This window comes from Dromiciops gliroides, chromosome 3 (genome assembly GCF_019393635.1).
Source record: "Dromiciops gliroides isolate mDroGli1 chromosome 3, mDroGli1.pri, whole genome shotgun sequence".
Classification (NCBI taxonomy): domain Eukaryota; kingdom Metazoa; phylum Chordata; class Mammalia; order Microbiotheria; family Microbiotheriidae; genus Dromiciops; species Dromiciops gliroides.
The window spans coordinates 669372594-669390268 of NC_057863.1; the positions used below are offsets into that span (position 1 = coordinate 669372594).

Genomic DNA, 17675 nt, shown 5'->3' on the forward strand with positions numbered 1-17675 from the left:
ACTTTTAGGCGGAGGTTGGGTCCTCTGCCTTAATTTGCATTTCTATCCATCTTTAATTAACCCCTCCCCACTGTGGTTCAGACAAAATTCTGGTCACCAGGAACTTTGGGGTAAAGAAAGACGGTTACCATGCCTGTTGATAGATCCCAGAGAGGATGCTGGGGACAGAGCCAGCCTTTTCTTGGTACTTCCCTCAGCCCTGAAGGAGATGGGTACTGCTGTGGCATCAGCCTGAGCTTCTGCACTGAGATATCTATAGGGCAGATGACCTTCCTTCCCCATAGATTATTCCTGCTTTGTCTTTTGCTGCCCCAGGGCTTCTGGTTCCTTCTGGCTTAGTTCTTCATGTGCCCACTCATTGCCAACTCTCTGTTACCAAACTCTACTTCTAAGCTAGCTCCTGAACTCTGGATATAAGCTCCTTGGGGTGTGACCAAGCCCCTCACTCAATCCAAACAGGCTTCCTGCCATCCCTAGTTTTGAGTGATTCAGTAAAGAAGAGTTCTCACCTTACTACTTTGTTTTAAAATTAAATTTTATAATTTTCAATTAAACAAAATCCACTTTCTCTTCCTCTCCTCTCCTCCCCCACTTTGAAAAAAGAAAGAAAAGCCCTTGTAACAAATATATAGTCGAACAAAACAAATTCTCTGGTTAGTCATGTCCAGTGTGTGTGTGTGTCTGTCTGTCTGTAGTCTGAGTCCATCACCTCTCTGTCAAGGGGTGTTTCATCGGGGGGTGTTCTCAGATCATGGTTGGTCATTGTGATCAGAGTTCTTAATTCTTTCAAAGTTTGGGGTGAATTTTAAACAATATTTCTACTGTAAACATTTCTCTACTATCTGCATCATTTTGTACAAATCTCCAGATTTCTTAGAAGCTATGCCTTTCATCCTTTCTTACAGCACAAGTGTATTCCATCCTATCCACACATACCATAGCTTGTTCAGCCATTGCCCTCAGTTTCAAGTTCTTTGCCACCATGGAAAGAGCTGTTATCAGTATTTCTGCACATAGAGGTCCTGTACTTCCTCCTTTGCTCTCTTTGGGGTATAGACCTACTAGCCATATCTCTGGTCAAAGGGTGTGTGCACTGTTGAATAGCCTTTGGGGCACAGTTCCAAATAGCTTCCCAGAATGGCTGGACCATTCTTAGTACCATCATTCCTGTGGCTGTTTGCCCACAGCTCTTCCGACCTGTCATTTTCCTTGCCAGTCTTGTGGGTGTGATGTGGAACCTCAAAGTTGTTTTAATTTGTATTTCTCTGTTAATGATTTAGAGCATTTTTTCATCCAGCTTTTTATAATTTAGATTTCTTATTCTAAAAACTGCCTCCTATACTTTGACCATGTATCAACTGATGAATGATTTTTAGTCTTTTTAAAAAAAGTTTTTCTTGATATTTCTTATTTTTTGAAGCACCAAAATATTCCCCCAGGATCCCTTCCTCTCCTCATTCCAGGTAACAAATATTTTTTTCAAGAAAAAAAAGAAATAAGAGGAAACAATCAGCCAAACGGATGGGGGGATTCGGGGGAGGGGGATGAAGCCTTTATTGAGCACTTACTGGATGCACAGCCCTGGGGCTATAAGTAGAACAGCCGGGCAGACCCCGCTCTCTAACGGGGGAAACAACACCCGGAGAAGTTTCAGCTACAAGGGAAATCAAAAAGGCCCCTCGTCCTCAGGGCGAAGCGCACTGATAAAGTCGTGCCCGGCTTTTATGCTGGACCACCGGGCAGGGCCCAAGATTCGGGGGGGGGGGGGTGTGACTCTCTTTCCCCAGGGGCCCCGCCCGCCACAGCCCGGCTGGGCTGGGCTGCGCATGCGCAGCCATGAGCCAAGACGGTGGACTCCGTTTCCCAGAAGGCCTAGCGGGCGCGCCCTTCCCTCCGGGCGGGGTTCCGGCGCGGCGTGAGGGAGGGTCCCGTCACTTCCGCCACGTCGGGGCCCTGCCATCCTGGGCGTTTTCGCGGTCGCCTCCGCTCCGCTCCTTCCTCAGCCGCCACCGGGGGCCTCGGCCGCGGACCCTGAGTCCGGGGTGAGTCGGGGCGGACGGAGTGGCGCCTCATCTCGGGGCTTCCAGGGAGGGGGCGGAGGGACGGGGCTCGGCCCTTCCCCCGCGAGTGCGCAGTCCGGGCCCGCGGGCCCCGCCTCCTCGGCGAGCGTGTGCGCCCATTGGTCAGCGCCTCTCCCACGCCCACTTCGCGTCCCTGCGGCTCTTTCACACCTCCCTGGGCTCCCGAGGGCCCGCGGCGACCCCGCCCCGTGCGCTCCCCTTAGTGCGGCCATCCTGGGCAAAGACGTGGAGGGTCTCCTGGGAGGCGGAGCTCCCCGGATTCTTTTGGGGGGGCAGGGCCTTCGGTCCTTCCCCCTCCGTCCCCCGTTACCGCCCCCCCCCCCAGCGTAGCCCAAGTGACCCCTGCAGCCTCCCACGGGACACCCCCTCCGGCGTCTCCACTCTCACGCATTTAAACTGTCTGATTCCGAGTATTTCCCCTCAGGTCACTGGGTGTGCGGTGTGACGTCATGAGTGGGGTGGGGGGAGTGGCCGCGGTGACGTCACGACAGAGCACCACCCCCCCACCCCCGTCCGGCCTGGGGCCTCTCCGCGACGCCCCCCCCAAGGTCTTCAGGGGTTCCCCCTCCTCCAGTCTCTGCTGCTTCTCTGCCTGCTTCCTTCTCTGGACCACGCCCTGGAACAATGGCCCCCTCCCACCCCTGTCCAGCTACTTCTCTCATCAGCCCCGGGGCATTAATGTCTGCCTCGCCCAGGGCTCTGGGGGCTCTCCTATTGGACCCCGCACCCTCACCACCACCCCCAGTCTAGCAGGGCCGGGCCTGTGGTCTTTACCCCTCTCCAGATGCTGCCCCCCCCCAGGGGTGGGCGTGGGCATCTTCTGCTAGGAGGTGGGGTCTAAAGGGAGGACACCATGATTCTCTGAAGCACACGCGTACACACAAGCACACACATACACATGCATGCACACATGCATGCACACATGCATGCACACACGCAGCGTGATTCATGTACATGTATGCACATGCACGTGCATATACATATACATACATGTACACACATATGTATACACACACTTCATAATCTCCCGGGGGTTCCTGTCCCTTCTAGGATCAGATACAAAATGCTGTTTTCCTTTCAGAGCCCTCCCCCTCCTGCCTCTCCGGTCTTCTTGCCTTACTCCCCATACACACCTTTCCATCCAGTGCCCCCGGGCTCCAGGCTGTTCCATGAGCAAGACCCTCCATCTCCAGGCTCTGGGCATGTTCTGCCAGTCCCCTGTGCCTAGAACACTCTTCCTCTGCCACTCCAACTACTGACCTCAAATCCCAGCTAGAATCTCACCTCCTACAGGAAGCTTTCCCTAACCCTTCTTAATTCCAGTGCCTTCTCTCTGTTCATTTTTTCCTGTTTATTCCGTTTATAGCTTGCTTTATACATAGTTGTTGGCAGGAGCCCCTTGAGGGCAGGGTCTTCTGCCTCTTTTGATGTTCCTAGCACTTAGCACAGTGCCTGGCACGCAGTAGGTGCTTAATAAATGTTGACTGATTGAAGACTGGAGAGGTAGGAGGGAGCCACATTATGAAGATCTCTGAAAGGTGCAAGCCTGCACCCCCTGTTGTCACTTTATGCCCATGCTGCAGAGTAGGAGCCCAGTGCGGGTGGGGTCTTCCTTTCTGTGGCCCCAACTGCTCCAACAGCACTTCACCTTGGTTGAGGTTTTGCTATTAATAGGGGTGGCACAAATATCTGGAAGAATACTGAGTCCTGGACCAGTTTCTGAGTTCCCTGTGCTCTCTGCTCCATCAGGGATGGGTCTGGCCCTCCATTCTGCGGCTGTTAGACCAAGATATTGTCCTCGTTCTCTTTCCTTCCTTCCTTCCTTTCTCCTCTCCCTCTCTCTCCCTCTCTCTCTGTCTCTCTCTGTCTCTCTGTCTCTCTGTCTCTCTGTCTCTCTCTGTCTCTCTCTGTCTCTCTGTCTCTCTCTGTCTCTCTCTGTCTCTCTCTGTCTCTGTCTCTCTGTCTCTCTCTGTCTCTGTCTCTCTCTGTCTCTCTGTCTCTCTCTCTCTGTCTCTCTCTGTCTCTCTGTCTCTCTCTCTGTCTCTCTCTCTGTTTCTCTGTCTCTCTCTCTGTCTCTCTGTCTCTCTCTGTCTCTCTGTCTCTCTCTCTGTCTCTCTCTCTCTCTGTCTCTGTCTCTCTCTCTCTCAGAGTTATGTTGCTGCCTTTTGTATTAGGTGCAGGTTATCTCTCAGTATTCCTCCTACCTCCATCAAAACCTCCCTTGCAACCAAGACTCCTCACCCAAATCCTGCTGTTTTTTTAATTGACATTTTGTAGTTCTTGCATCCCATGTTTTCTTGGTTCTACTCACTGCACTCTGTGTCACGTCCTGCAGCCCACGTTTCTCTGAATTCTTTTATACTTAAGCAATCAGCGAGTACCCAATTTATTTCCAGTTTTTTTTCCTACTACAAAAGGTGCTATGGGCGATATTTCAGGTTAAGGGCCATTCTCTCTATCTTGGATGTTCTTGGGGTTTGTATCTTGTCATGGGATCACTGAATCCAAGGGTCTGAATAGTTTAGAGACTTTGCTTGCTTAATTCCAAAGGTTTCCAGAATGTCATCCCCACCATCGGTGTTAAGGTACCTTTCCTCACCTCTTCATCATATGTTTGCCTTTTCCTCTTCAGGTTGGCCTTCGAAGGAGTTTACTTTTCCCAAAGTAAAGAGAGGCTTGAGGAGGGCAGAATGGCCTCTGGGCTCCTGACAGTCAGGGCCCATCAGGTAAGCAGGAGTGTGCCTTTTCCATTGTCAGGGAGTAGACACATTCCTTTCCCTTATACTTTAGCCCCAATTTTGGATCATTAGAGCTGGGAGGGGTCTCAGGAGCCAGTCTAAGAGGAAACAGTCCCTGAGAAGGGACTGATGAGAGATGGGATGGCATGGGGCCGATAGTGCCCCAAGTTCCTGCTGAATATCGGTCAGCCTGCTCTCTTGTGGGATCTGTTGTTTCCCTCTATTAGTCTCTCAGGAAACTGCTGAGGTCTCCCCCAAGCCCAAGAGCCCTGAGCAGAGCCTCAGCCCACAGCCCACTGGCCACGCTGCAGCCCTGCTCTCAGCGGTCACTTTATCCAAGATTTCCTAATAATCCCCAACAGAAGGTGTTGTGGTTCTCCTGCCATTACAGACGAGGAGGCTGAGGGTAACAGTGGACAGTGGCCACACAGGGTCATACGGTAGCAAATGCCTGAGGCCAGCCCTAAGTCTAGCACCATCCATGGCACCCCAACTGCTTTACCATCACCAACACCAGCTGCTACTTCAGTGGGCCCCAGTGATAGACACACCCTCTAGACCCACACCCCTGCTCTGCACCTGGCCCCGAAGGCCACCATGGGGGCGGAGGAAGCATAGAGGCTGGGGAAAGAGGGCAGGGCCCAGAGGAATGGGGGGCACCAAGGGGAGAGGAGGCAGCTGCCTTGCAGTGGTCCTGGAGCCAGATTGTTGCGGGCCTCGAGTGCCTAACCAAGGGCAACAGGAGCAGTCAGACCAGGAAGTGACATTAAAGATAACAGACTCCTGCCCATGAGGCTTCTCCCTCTGCCTTGGGTGTGCTCTACCTGATTAGAATGTGAACCCCTCCAAGGCGGGGCTGGCTGCCTTTCCTATCCTGGTGCCCAGCATATAGTTAACCCATCATCAGTACTTTTCCCATAATCAGTGCTTCACTGAATGAAACAAGAGGCTTCTAATCCTCAGGCAGCCAATTCCTCCCCTTAGAAACCCTGGGGGCCAGAAAACCAGAATGTGCCTGACCTTGGTCAGAGGTGGGTTAGGGCTAAGTTTCTGTTGATGGGGGCTGGTGAGCGAGTGTTCTTTGGGGTTGCCTTCTCCTCTTCTGCCTCCACACACACACCGATCCCCACACACTCGTGCATACGCACACCAGCTGGATGGGTCCGTCCAAGCCATGTGGATGAGCTGGTACCACCACCGGGTGACCTGAACAAGACCCGAGACCTTGGGCCACACAGAGCGCTGATGGAGAGGGTGGGGGGGCAGGAATCTAAGGCCACCACGTCCGAGTTATCTCCTGTCTCTCCCTGAACACTATCATACCTGGCATGTCCTCCTTCACACTCAGGTGGGAGGCTCAAATGAGAGCTTGCCTGAGACATGGTTTACAGAGGCAAAGCAGCTAGAGATCAGCCTCAGAGCTGGGGTCCAGTCCGGCGTCTGGCCAGCGTGGACTGGGGGCCCCTGGGCAGGCACCTCACCCTGCCTCTGTTAGAGGCAGCTCTCCAATAAAACAGAAGAGACATGGGAAGTCATTCCTCATTTTACAAATGAGGAAACTGAGGCAGACAGAAGGGAGGTCACATAGCTAGTCACATTTTGGGTGCCTAATTGAATTTGTAGGGGAAGCTTCCTCCCCTGGGGATTCACTCACCAGTGAAAGCACAGGTCTGCTCCAGGTACCTGTCTCTACCTATATAAAGATCTGTTGATATTGTTGTAATTGTCTATCGTTATTATTCTACTTACTGTGTACCATTGGGTATCTCGTATCACTTTGTATGGATTCAGGTGGCAAGCTGGTTGTCATCAGTTCCTTTGGATTTTGAATGTAAAGTTTGTTTTGGGGGCTTTTTGGAGGCAATCAGGGTTAAGTGACTTGCCCAGGGTCACATTGTAAGTGTCTATGACTGGATTTGAAGTCAGATCCTCCTGACTCCAGGGCTGGTGCTCTATCCACCACACCACCTAGCTACCCCAAATAATAGACATATTTTTCAAAGATCCGCCCCCCCCCCCCCCCCCCCCGCCGCTTCTTTCCTTCTCATTCTGGGTCCATTGGTTCTTATTATACAAAAACAAGATTACACAACCATTCCTGAGGGGAAACGGGTGCTTGTGGCACCTGCTTCACATGGTTGTGGCAGGTTAAACAAATCAAATGATGCATTAGAAAACTGGGCTGCTGTTATTTCCATCTTGCTGCATGACCAAAATTCAGGACAGCCTGTGCATACAGCAGGAGCCCACTAAATGCTTCACCCAAGGCCCTCAGAAGCCCAGACTCTGAGAGAGCCACTCCCTGGGCTTCCTGCCAGTGCCCCTTCTCCTTCCACATTGACAGGAGGGATGATCCCTGGGTGAGCACAAGTGTCTTTGGTCTTTCAGGGGCCAGTGACCTTCAAGGATGTGGCCGTGGACTTCTCCTGGGAGGAGTGGGGGCACCTGGGCCCTGCCCAGAAGAGGCTGTACCGGGAGGTGATGCTGGAGAACTACAGGAACCTGGTCTGCCTGGGTGAGGACCACAGGCTGCCCCTGGGACCCAGGGAAGAATCTTTGCTTCATCTTCTTAGTTTATAAACGCTCTGCAGTGTCTGGAGTATGGACTAGTAACTGTTGGCCAAGGAGGGGGCCCCTTGTGACCAAGGGGCAGGGCACTGATGAAAGACCTGATGGAAGGTCTTTGCTTCGTACACTGGACACTGGGAGCTTAAAGGGGGGGTGGCCCCTTGACCCTCTGTGCCCTCAGATTCAAGATTCTGCCCCCAAGGCCCTGTGGCTCCAGTGAGCACCATGATGCTCTAGAGGCCTTCTGGAGGTCTCTGGGCCACTCTGAGCCCTCCTAGCACGCCCACTTTCCAGGGCTGAGAGTGGACTCAGAGGGGGCTGTGAGGCTCCAACCTTCTCCTGTTTCCAATGAGCAGGGCTTGCTGCTTCCAGTCCAGAGGTGGTCTGCCAGCTGGAGCGAGGAGAAGGGCCCTGGATGCCGGAGGGAGACGTCCCAGGAAGCAGCTGTGCAGGTGAGTGGGTCAGTGGGTCATTTAAGGGGAAGTGCTTTCCAGATGGGGCCAGTGACCTCTCCTGGCAGTTGCCTGATCTCTGGAGAAGGGCTGAGCTGCTTCCTGGAGCCTGTGTCGCCTACTGTCTGACACTGGACAGGTCACTTCACAGACTTGCTTCAGCTTCCTCAAGAGTAAAATAACTATCAGAATAGCAACTAACTGCTAGGGTTGTTGTGAAAATCAGATGAGATAACATCTGTGAGTCAGCAAAGTTCTTGGCGCATAGAGAGTAGGTGCTTATTTCCCTGCTTCCTTCTCTCTTTCCTCCCTCCTTCCTTCGAACTTCCTCCTGAAACTTAGTCTAGTCCACTCTTCTCAGGACCAGGCTTAGCTCTCCCCATGCCATTCAGTTATAGAGCTTGAACAAAGATCAACTCTAGATGCCGAGATGAGAAAACCAAGGAAAATTCAATACCAAAAGGAAATAACTTTGGTTATTTGTTATCTGAAGCTTGATTTGAACTCAGGTCCTTCTGACTTTGAGTGCAGTTCTTTATCTGCTGTGCCACCTTGCTGCCTCTAGGGAGTAACTCCAAAGTGGATCGTGACCCCACAAAAAGTTCAAGTAAAGTTTCCAAGAGAAAAAAAAATGTCCTGGGACTGCAGGACAACTGGAAGTAATGAAAGAGATGCAGCATGGAGAAGCTAAGAGGAAAGAATAGCAAGGGAAATTGGTACCTTAGATCAAATGGTAGAAAACTCATTTAGGAATTGAATGTCTTCAAACTTATATTGGGTCAGATAGAAGGTAGCAACTCAATAGACAACAAGAAATATTAAATAAATCCAAAAGATTCAAGGGAAAACAGAAAATGTAAGAAATATAATCTCTAAAACAGTTGACTTGGAAAGCAGGTCAAAGGGATATAATCTAAGAAGAAGGAAACAAGCATTTGTTAAGTTCCTACTAAGGCACTGGTCTAAGTGCTTTACAAAGAGACCTCATTTTATCTTTACAACAACCCTGGGAGGTAGGTGCTATTATTATAGCCATTTTATACTTGAGGAAACTGAGGCAGATAGGTTAAGTTACTTTCCCAGGGTCCCACATGTAGTCTCTGTGCTGGATTTGAACTCAGGTTGTCTAGACTCCAGACCCAGGGCTCTATGCACCAAACCATGTAGCTGCAGGTTATCAGATTATCTGAAAACTATTATCAGAAAAAAAAAATGTCAATACCAGGTGTCAAGAAACTATAATTAAAAACTAGGGGGCAGCTAGGTGGCATATTTGATAAAGCACCAACCCTGGATTCAGGAGGACCTGAGTTCAAGTCCAGCCTCAGACACATGACACTTACTAGCTATGTAACCCTGGGCAAGTCACTTAACCCTCATTTCCCCACAAAAATAAATAAATAAAAAGAAACTGCCAAAACTCTTTGAACTAGAGGCCAAAGTCAAAATAGAAACATCTTCTGTCACCTCTGAAAAGAAACTCTAAATTTATAACTTCTAGGAACACCCTAGTCGAAATCCAGAATTTGTAGGTGAAGAAAAAAACGAAATAAGCCAAAAAAAAAGGAGTTCAAGTACCAAGGAACTACAACAAACATCATATCATAAAAGACTTAGCAACTGCCACTGAAAGAAGAGGAAAGCTTGGGATATGATACTCCAAAAGACACAGGCTAAAGGTTTGCATTCAAGATAGTTTATGCATTAAAAGCAAATATAATCATTTGGGGGAAGTGGACATTTAATGGAATAGAGGCTTTCATGCATAGGATAGTATCTAAATAATTGAAATAAAATAATGGAATTAGAGTAAAAAATAGATAGTAGACCTATAATAGTGGGGAAACATAACATACCCCTTTCAGACCTAGACAAATTAACCCCCCCATACACACACACACACACATTAAAAAAAAAACATCAAGGACCTGCAATAATACTTTAGGGAAAAAAATTAGACATGATGGCTTTCTTGCGATTACTGAATGGGATAGAAAAGAATTTACATACTACTCTACTATATATGGCACCTTTATAAGAATTGACCCTGACAGGGCAGCTAGGTGGCACAGTGGATAAAGCGCTGACCCTGGATTTAGGAGAACCTGAGTTAAAATCCAGCCTCAGACACTTGACACTTTACTAGCTGTGTGACCCTGGGCAAGTCACTCAATCCTCATTGTCCCCCCAAAAAACAAACAAAAGCTTAAATTCCATTGCAAAAAAATAAATAAAAGGCTCATAACAAAATGTTGAAAAGCAGAAATACTACTGAATATAATGCAATAAATTCTATATTCAATAAAGGGCATTTAAAGAAAGAATTAACAGTAATCAAAGACCATAGCATAATTCTAATGAACTGGTGGGTGTCAAAAAACAGATTGTGTAACAACAGAAAATGTTATCAAAGGAGATGATAGTAATGAGAAAATATACCAAAACTTATGGGATGTAGCTAAAGCAGATCTGAAGGCAAATTTCATATATCTAAGTTCTTTCGCCAACAATAGAAAGTAAAATGAAAAATACATACAACTTAAAACACGTGAGCAAAAAACCAAAAGTCCCAAACTAATAAAAAAGGAGAATTCACAATTGAAGAATTAAACATTATCAGAATTATCACAAACTATTTCACCAATACTGTGTCAACAAAACTGACAAATAGATATTTACAAAAATATAAAATACCCATATTAACAGAAGGAGAAATAGACTAACCCAAAATCAAGCCATGCTGCAAATAAACCATTAAAGGGGGAAAATACTACAGAACCAGATGGGTTTACAATTGAAAGCCATCAAATTTTCAAAGAACCATTTGTTCTAATACCACTTGAACTGTCTGCAATCATAAGAAAAGAAGATACCATTTCGGTCTCTCTCTCTTTTTTTTTTGGTGAGGCAATTGGGGTTAAGTGACTTGCCCAGGGTCACACAGCTAGCAATTGTTGTGTCTGAGGCCAGATCTGAACCCAGGTCCTCCTGAATCCAGGGCCAGCGCTCCACCCACTGGGCCACCCAGCTGCCCCACAGTCTCTCTTTTTGATACAAATAGGACCTCAAAACCTAAACCAGGGAGAGACAAACCAGAAAAAGAAAACTACAACATCCCTAATATTGATTCAGTCTTAGAGACAGATTGTCACATTAACTTTAAATTAAGAATTTGCTTGTGAATCCCTCTTTTCCTGTTTTTTTTTTCCTTTGAAAGTTCATTTGTATCTTACTCAGTTTATTTTTCTGAGTTTGAATTGTTTAAATTCTCCATTTCTTTACTCTATTAATATAGGAACTTTATGTTTTGGTAAATATTAGTTTATGGTAGGGCTTAGTGGCATATAGCTGGACAATATAATTTCTAGTTATATCCTTACTTTCTTCTCCATGTGTAATGAGTTCTTTTTTCATTTTTGATCCTGGTAATTTGGTTTTACTAATTCTTTTTAATCAAATTAGTTTCATTTAGTGCTTTTTTTGTTTTTGCTTTCAGTTTTGTTCATCTCTTTGAGTTTCAGGAGTTCTGGTTTGGTGTTTACTTGGGTGTTGTGCTGGGTGGAACTAGGGGCTGAGGGGCAAACCTCAGTTCTCCCAGTCTTTGATTCTGTCATTTGCTGCCCACCTCCTCTCCTGCTGTTCTTTAAAGGTTCATATTAACTTTGAGAAAAGAATTACTGGTGCTTTTTCTTAGCTTCTCTGCCCCTTAATAAACTCTTTCTAAAATTGTCAGTGTGACTTCTTGTTTCATTTCATGTCCTTACAGTATGAGGGGTGAAGGCACAGAATCAGCTTCCTGAACCAGTTCTTTGCTCTTCTTCATACATTTTTGTTGAGTGAAGCCTTTGTTTCCTTTCAGCAGCACCACTGTTTGCTGAATAGAAAATTAACATTTATTAAGTTCCTACTATTGTGCTAGGTTGTGTTTGACTCTTTGTGACCCTATTCAACTATTCTTGGCAAAGATACTGGAGTGGTTTGCCATTTCCTTCTCTCCTTCTGACTAACAACCCTAATGGGGCTGCTAGGTGATGCCATGGATAGAGTGCTGGGCCTGAAGTCAAGAAGACCTGAGTTCAAATCCAGCCTCAGACACTTAACACTTACTAGCTGTGTGACCCTGGGCAAGTCACTTAACCCCAATTGCCTCACTAAAAAAACAAACAAACAAACAAAAAAAAAAACAAAGTATGGAAGGGGAAGTAAGGTGCAAGAAGACTGGAAGGTAGGAAGGAGCTTGAACTCCAAATAGAGAATTTTCTGTTTGATCACAGAGGCAACAGAACCACCATAGTTTATTGAACAGAGGAGTGGCATGGTTGGTCCTGATCTTTAGGAAAGCCGCTTTGGCAGCTGGGTGGAGGTTAGGCTGGAGTGGGGAGAGACCTACCAGCAGCTATTGCAATGGTCCAGGTGTGAGCTGATGAGGGCCTGCGCCCTGGTAATGTCTGAGGAGAGAGTGGGATCTATATGAGAAATGTTTTAAAGGCAGGAAGAGCAGGACTTGACAACTGATTGGATATGCAGGGTGAGAGTGAATAGCAAAGGGTGACACGTGGGTTGTGAACCTAGAGGACTAGGAGGATAGTGGTGACCTTAACAGTCATGTAAGTTAGGAAGAGGGGAGGGTTTGGTTGTGAACTGTCCTATTTTTGCCCCTTGATGTTATTTCTAATTTGGGGCAAGGTATTTAAATCTCCTGGCCTCAATTTCCTTATCTGTAAGTGAGGGATTTGGATTATGTCAATGATTCTTAACCCAAGATCTGTGAACTTAAAAAAAACTATTTTGATAAGTGTATATCTACCTACTTGGTTTCCTTAAAAACATGTCTAAGAAGTGATCCATAAGTTTCACCAGATTGCCAAAAGGGTTCATGGCATACAAAAATAGGTAAGAACCCCTGGATCAAATAATCTCTAAATTATCTTGTAGTCCTAACAATCTATGAATACTCAGCCTATTTTGTTCAGATTGCCAGAATATACACTATTTATGTTGACCTGATGGTGACCTCTGGATTCTCCATCTATTTGTCCTGGTTCTTCTCTTTAGAATTACTCCATAGAGGTACACTCTTGTTTGTAGAGAGGCACTGGGCAGGGGGCAGGTGTAGGGGGGTGGGAAGGGTCTTCGACTTGTAGCTCAAAATGTGGTATCACAATTCAATTTTAACACTTATTAGCAAGTCACTAAGTCAGTATGAGCCTGCATTTCCTCTTTTGGAAATATCCTAGCTGACTTGCCTTCTCCATGTTGTAGCTAAGGAAACTGAGGCTCAGGAAGGTTCCACAATTGGTCCATCATCCCACAGTTAGTATCAAAAGCAGGATTTGAAGAGTGTCAACACCAGCACTCAAGAATGGCTTACATTTGGGGCAGCTAGGTGGCACAGTGGATAAAACACTGGCCCTGGATTCAGGAGGACCTGAGTTCAAATCTGGTCTCAGACACTTGACATTTACTAGCTGCATGACCCGGGGCAAGTCACTTAACCCTCATTGCCTCGCAAAAAAAAAAAAAAAATGGCTTATATTTCTTACACATCACAGAGCTAGGTAGGGCTGTTTCTAGACCTGTCTGTCTCCAAGCCCACCCCTCCAGGACCCACTGGACCTTCACATAATAATGGTGACAACAATAATACTTATTTATGTAGACCTTGAAGGATTGTGAAAGAACTTTGCTTTATTCCTACAGAGCTACTGTTATTTTTATCAAGAACATTCCTTGATAAGAGATGTAAGCAAAAGCTTTGTACACAGCAGGTAATGCAGAGGACATTTACTTTTTGTTCCTTTTTTTCTTTCAGTTTGGGGAACTAGACTTGAAATCAGGGGGTCAGCTTCACCTCTGAGACTTCTGATGCAAGAATCATCTCAGGAAAGACTCAAAGGGGATAATCCCTGTGACTTCAATCAGGAAGAAGCCTGGGAATGTGGTGCTAGTTTAGAGAGGCAGCAGCACAGTGAGAAGAATGTCCCTAAATGTGATTTACATAGAGAGAGCAAGTATAAAGAATGTGGGAAACCTTTCAATTATATATCAGACCTCATGGAGTATAAGCCAGTTCATGCTAGAGAGAAATGTTATAAGTATAAGGAATATGGGAAGGCCTTCTCCAGGAACTCACAGCTTATTGAACATAAAATTCATACTGGAGAAAAGCTGTGTGAATGTAAAATATGTGGGAAAGCATTTTGCCAGTGCTCAAAACTTGATCAACATCAAATGATTCATACTAGAGAAAAAGCTTATGTATGCAATGACTATGAGAAAGGCTTCCACCAGAGCTCAGCACTTACTCAACATCAAACTATTCATTCTGGAGATAAACCTTATGAAAACAATGAATCTGGGAAAATCTTCAGCTCAAGATTTATAGGACATCAACGAATTCATATGGGAGAGAAGCCTTATGAATGTATTGACTGTGGGAAAACTTTCCATCATAGAACTGGACTTATTGAACATCAGAGAATTCATAGTGGGGAGAGAGCTTATGAATGTTATGAATGTGGGAAAGCCTTCTGCCAGAAACCGGGACTTATTCAGCATCAGAGAATTCATACCGGAGAAAAACCTTATGAGTGTAAGGAATGTGGAAAGGCCTTCTGTAGGAATTCACAGCTCACTGAACATAAGAGGATTCATACCGGAGAGAAACCTTATGAATGCAGTGAATGCGGAAAGGTCTTCCGACAGCGCTCAAAGCTTACTAGACATCAGATAATCCATACCAGAGAGAAAATTTACATATGTAGTGACTGTGGGAAAGCCTTCCATCAGAGTTCAGCACTTATTCAACATCAGACAATTCATACTGGAGAAAAGCCTTATGAATGTAATGAATGTGGGAAGGCCTTTAGCCTGAGCACACGATTATTTATACATCAGCGAATTCATACTGGGGAGAAGCCTTATGAATGTATGAATTGTGGAAAGGCCTTCCATCATAGAACAGGACTTACTGAACATCAGAGAATTCATACTGGAGAGAGAGCTTATGAATGTTATGAATGTGGGAAAGCCTTCTGCCAGAGAGCAGGACTTACTCAGCATCAGAGAATTCATACCAGAGAGAAACCTTATGAATGTAAGGAATGTGGGAAGACCTTTTGCCAAAGAATAGGACTTACTCAACATGAGCGAATTCATACTGGAGAGAAACCTTATGAATGCAATGAATGTGGGAAAGCCTTCCGAGTGAGAACACAGCTTACTCAACATCAGATTATTCATACTGGAGAGAAACCTTATGAATGCAATGTATGTGGGAAGACTTTCTGCCAGAGCTCACAGCTTACTAGACACCAGATAATTCATACTGGAGAGAAACCATATGAATGCAATCAGTGTGGGAAGGCTTTCCGCCGAAGTGCTGGGCTTAGTCGACATCAGACAATTCATACTGGAGAAAAGCCTTTTGAATGTAAAGAATGTGGGAAGGCCTTTAGGCTTAGCACAGCACTTACAGAACATCAGAGAATTCATACCGGAGAGAAACCTTTTGAATGTAACGAATGTGGAAAAGCCTTCCGTCTGAGCATAGGACTTACTGAGCATCAGAGAAATCATACAGGAGAGAAACCATATGAATGTATTGAATGTGGAAAGGCCTTTAGCCAGAGTACACAGCTTAATCGACATCAGAGAATTCACACTGGAGAAAAACCATATGAATGCAATGAATGTGGAAAGGCCTTTGGCCAAAGATCACATCTTACTCAACATCAGACAGTTCATACTGGAGAGAAGCCTTATGAATGTAATGAATGTGGGAAAGCCTTTAGTAGAAGTACAGGTCTTACTGGACATCTGAGAATTCATACTGGAGAGAAACCTTATGAATGCAATGAATGTGGGAAGACCTTCCGCCTAAAGACAGGACTTGCTGAACATCAGCGAATTCATACTGGAGAGAAACCATATCAGTGTAATGAATGTGGAAATAACTTTCGCCTAAGCAAACAGCTTACTCAGCATTACAAAATTCATACTGGAGAAATACCTTATGAAGGTAAAGTCTTGTGAATATAAGATTTTCAGCCTGAGTACCCACTTTGCCAAAAATTAATTATTTCAAACTAGAGAGAAATCCTGTAGAAGAAGCAAATTCTGATTAATTTTCTGCAGAAGCAGTTCCAAATCCTTTCATCCTCTCCTGAAATCCCAGGACCCCCCCTCTCCCCTTTCCCCAACCCTCACTCATATTGCAGGTAACTTAGATTCAATATACTAAAAAATTTTTTTCACAATCTGACAGGAACTCAACCTCTTTCTTCTTAGTCATAGAGAAAGGGTTATTCCTGCTCCTTGACAAAGCACCTACCTTTTATTGCTCCATAGATCTTATATCTCCCTCATATTCCATATCCAATCAGCCTACAAATCTTGTCAATTCTACCATCATAGCATGTTTAGCATTGTTCTCTTCCACTCAACTCATTTGGCCACCTGGGTCCAGGCCTCCCCATTTGTCAACAAGATCTTTAGAATAACCTTTCAGTTGGTCTTCCTGCTTCCAGTATCTCCATGTACCAGTCTGTACACCAGAGGTCATCCTGTCAGAAGAGCCCCTCAAAGCTAAAGCCTGATCCTGACACAAGTCTGTTCAAGACTCTTCCGTGGCTTCCTCTTCCCTCCTGGATGAAATAATAACTTCTTTTGGGGGCATTTAAAGTCCTTTGTATTCTAAATACCTTTCCAGATTAACTTCACATTTGTTCTCCTTTACATATTCTATATATTACAACCACATTGGCTTGCTTTCTCTTCCATGAAGATGATGTCCCATCACCTTCCTATGTGCCTTTGTACAGGCTGTGTCCCCTATGCCTGAAACGTTCTCCCTCTTCAGCCTCTTAGAATCCATATCTCTCATCATGGCTCAGCTCAAGGTCTATGTTCTATATTAGGCCTTTCTTGTTCAATCTCAGTATCATTTGCTGATGACTCCAGGTTTCCATGCTCTGTGCCAAATCCCTCCACCCAATACCAATCATTTTGTGCATGTTTTGTACTTCTGTGCATATTACATCCCTTAGGTAGAACTGAATTGAATTGGTTTTGGAACAATAAACCTTTCTAAGACTAAGATCCATTCCCTTATAAACAAAAACACTGCAGTAGAAGGCAGCTCTTAAAAAGAAGTACAGGGCAACTAGGTAGCGCAGTGGATAGAGCACCGGCCCTGGAGTCAGGAGTACCTGAGTTCAACTCCTCAGACACTTAAAGCTTACTAGCTATGTGACCCCAGGCAAGTCACTTAACCCCAATTGCCTCACTTAAAAAAAAAAAGAAGTACAAATTCTGTCTACCACCTACAAGACTGATTAATTAACATAGATTAAAACAGCAATAGATAGGACACAGTGCCTAACATAATCTTTAAAAAGTTTAAATCTAAAAATTAATTGGAGAGAAATAGCCACACTGTGATACTATGAAATGATGCAGGGTTGGTACAAAACAATGTGTCATTACCCAATAAGAGCCACAAAAATTGACTCTGTATTTAACCACTGGAACTATTTAATGTCTTCTGCCCTTGAACTTCTCCTTGTCCTCTTATTTCTGTTTATACCTCGCTAAGCCTCAACACTGGGTTGCCCCCACTACTGCTGGAGAAAGTTACACAACTGTGGTATGTGGGCCCTTTACAAATGTATGTTCCCTGATCTCAGCTATGTCTTCACTGCTATGTCTGCTCACCCTTTTATTTGTCCCAGATTGACTCATCTTGCTGCCTATTCCAAACTTCTCCACCTCTCACTCCAACTCAGCTGAGGATCTTACTTGCTCCTTTACTGTGGGGGGAAAAATAGCTGTGTCTT

The 17675-nt window shown here is 45.5% G+C and overlaps 1 protein-coding gene across 4 annotated transcripts in view; it reads left to right on the forward strand.

Annotated features, from left to right (window-relative positions):
- The window catches only part of LOC122746863 (zinc finger protein 850-like), a 35894-nt gene that overhangs the window by 1249 nt on the left and 16970 nt on the right, over window positions 1-17675 (forward strand). For 3 of the 4 annotated variants that reach the window (XM_043992918.1, XM_043992920.1, XM_043992921.1), the window contains exons 1-5: window positions 1953-2042; window positions 4714-4807; window positions 7208-7334; window positions 7744-7839; window positions 13652-15859. In XM_043992918.1, the coding sequence (XP_043848853.1) occupies window positions 4772-4807; window positions 7208-7334; window positions 7744-7839; window positions 13652-15859 (2467 nt within the window). In that variant the 5' untranslated portion in view covers window positions 1953-2042; window positions 4714-4771. Of the gene's footprint in view, window positions 1-1952; window positions 2043-4713; window positions 4808-7207; window positions 7335-7743; window positions 7840-13651; window positions 15860-17675 lie in introns of those variants that run through there. The other variant, XM_043992919.1, reaches the window with a different exon arrangement.